This window comes from Phyllobates terribilis, unplaced genomic scaffold, assembly GCF_046119375.1.
Source record: "Phyllobates terribilis strain yellow unplaced genomic scaffold, ASM4611937v1 Scaffold_4__5_contigs__length_816908805, whole genome shotgun sequence".
NCBI classification, from domain to species: Eukaryota; Metazoa; Chordata; class Amphibia; order Anura; family Dendrobatidae; genus Phyllobates; species Phyllobates terribilis.
Window position 1 is genome coordinate 26,266,509 of NW_027362764.1, and position 1,557 is coordinate 26,268,065.

At 52.2% G+C, this 1,557-nt stretch overlaps 1 protein-coding gene across 1 annotated transcript; it reads right to left on the reverse strand.

Annotated features, from left to right (window-relative positions):
* Positions 1-359: 359 nt before the first annotated feature.
* MRPL55 (mitochondrial ribosomal protein L55) lies at positions 360-1,181 on the reverse strand. The gene is made up of 3 exons (XM_073676884.1): positions 1,147-1,181; positions 729-924; positions 360-548 (listed from the first exon to the last, which is right to left on the reverse strand). Exons 1-3 carry the CDS (start codon positions 1,179-1,181, stop codon positions 396-398), a joined length of 384 nt encoding a protein of 127 aa, XP_073532985.1. The 3' UTR covers positions 360-395.
* Positions 1,182-1,557: the final 376 nt, after the last annotated feature.

Sequence of the window (1,557 nt, forward strand, 5' to 3'; positions counted from 1 at the left end):
TAGCGTGGAGAGCTGGAGAAGCCTGTACGAGCTTGGTAATGGCGGCAGATAGCGTGGAGAGCCGGCGACGCCTGTACGAGATCAGTAATGGCAGCAGATAGCGCGGAAAGCCGGCGACGCCTGTACAAGTTCGGTAATGGCGGCAGATAGCGTGGAGAGCCGGCAACGCCTGTAGGATTTCAGTAATGGCGGCAGATAGCGCGGAGAGCCAGCGAAGCCTGTACAAGTTCGGTAATGGCGGCAGATAGTAGAGAGCTGGAGAAGCCTGTACGAGCTTGGTAATGGCGGCAGACAGCGTGGAGAGACTGTGACATCTCTATGGGCGCAGTAACGACACAACTCCATGGAGGTCACAGAACTGGTTTATTACATTCCAGCCGCACTCTTTCCTCCAGTCACTTCTTCTTCCAGAACTGCCTGTATTCCTTCGGGTTGAAGTCATCATCCACCTCCTGCTCCTTCTTGGCGCTGGTCTTCCGGGCCTGGTTCCTCTGACGCAATCGGGCTTTACGCTCGTCTTCAGACAAGGTGCTGATATCTATGGGCATCTGTAGAAAAAGAGAAAGCATGTCAGGGGCCGGCGGCAGGAGGACGGGGGCGACGCACCCAGGGGGCTGCCGGCGGGAGGACGGGGGCGACGCACCCAGGGGGCTGGTTGCGGGAGGCCGGAGGTGGGGCGCCGGGAAGAAAGCGATAACTAATTGCTCCGGGTACAGGCGGAGTCTTACCATCAGCATCCTCCGCGGCTCCTTGTACTCGATGGTGATGGTGGAGCCGTCCGGCTGCACTAGGAGGACGGGGTAGCTTCTCAGGAAAGTGGTGCGGCCGGAGCGCCCAATGCAGGCCCTGTTAGAGCTCTGCTGTGCGGCTGAATTGTGAAACGAACATGAGACCAAACTGCGGAGGGCGGAAGAGGGTGAAGCGCTGTGAAGGGAGAAAGGGAAGAATGTATCACAAGGTCCAGAAATAAAGACAAAAAATATATATGTTTCCACCACCCCTCCCCTGCATAATACTCCTGAGCTGTGCTCACTATTCTGCTGGCGGAGTGCAGCTCCGGAGTGTAATACAAAGCTACACTAGCTAGTGGACTGCAGCCATCAATCAAGTTAGGAGAAATTATAGCAGTCAGGGTAATAATGTTACATCTGATGAGAAACTATTGGGCTATGTTTACACATCATGGTTTTCTGCAGTATAGAGCAGGTCACTTCTTTCAGCATTTTTTCACCCATTGGAAGAAAAGAACGGTGAGAAAAACCCACCAAAAACGCAGCGGTCAGGATCAGTAATGTAATGTATGTACACAGTGACTGCACCAGCAGAATAGTGAGTGCAGCTCTGGAGTATAATACAGGAGGTAACTCAGGATCAGTAATGTAATGTATGTACACAGTGACTCCACCAGCAGAATAGTGAGTGCAGCTCTGGAGTATAATACAGGATGTAACTCAGGATCAGTAATGTAATGTATGTACACAGTGACTGCACCAGCAGAATAGTGAGTGCAGCTCTGGAGTATAATACAGGATATAACTCAGGATCAGTAATGTAATG

Bases quoted from the DNA above. Each gene is read 5' to 3' on its own strand.
- MRPL55 (XM_073676884.1), bottom strand. From the start codon at position 1,181: ATGTGTAAACATAGCCCAATAGTTTCTCATCAGAT. The intron at 925-1,146 runs GTAACATTATTA...CTCCCTTCACAG, and splicing joins CCAATAGTTTCTCATCAGAT to CGCTTCACCCTCTTCCGCCC. The intron at 549-728 runs GTAAGACTCCGC...CTTTTTCTACAG, and splicing joins AGCCGCGGAGGATGCTGATG to ATGCCCATAGATATCAGCAC.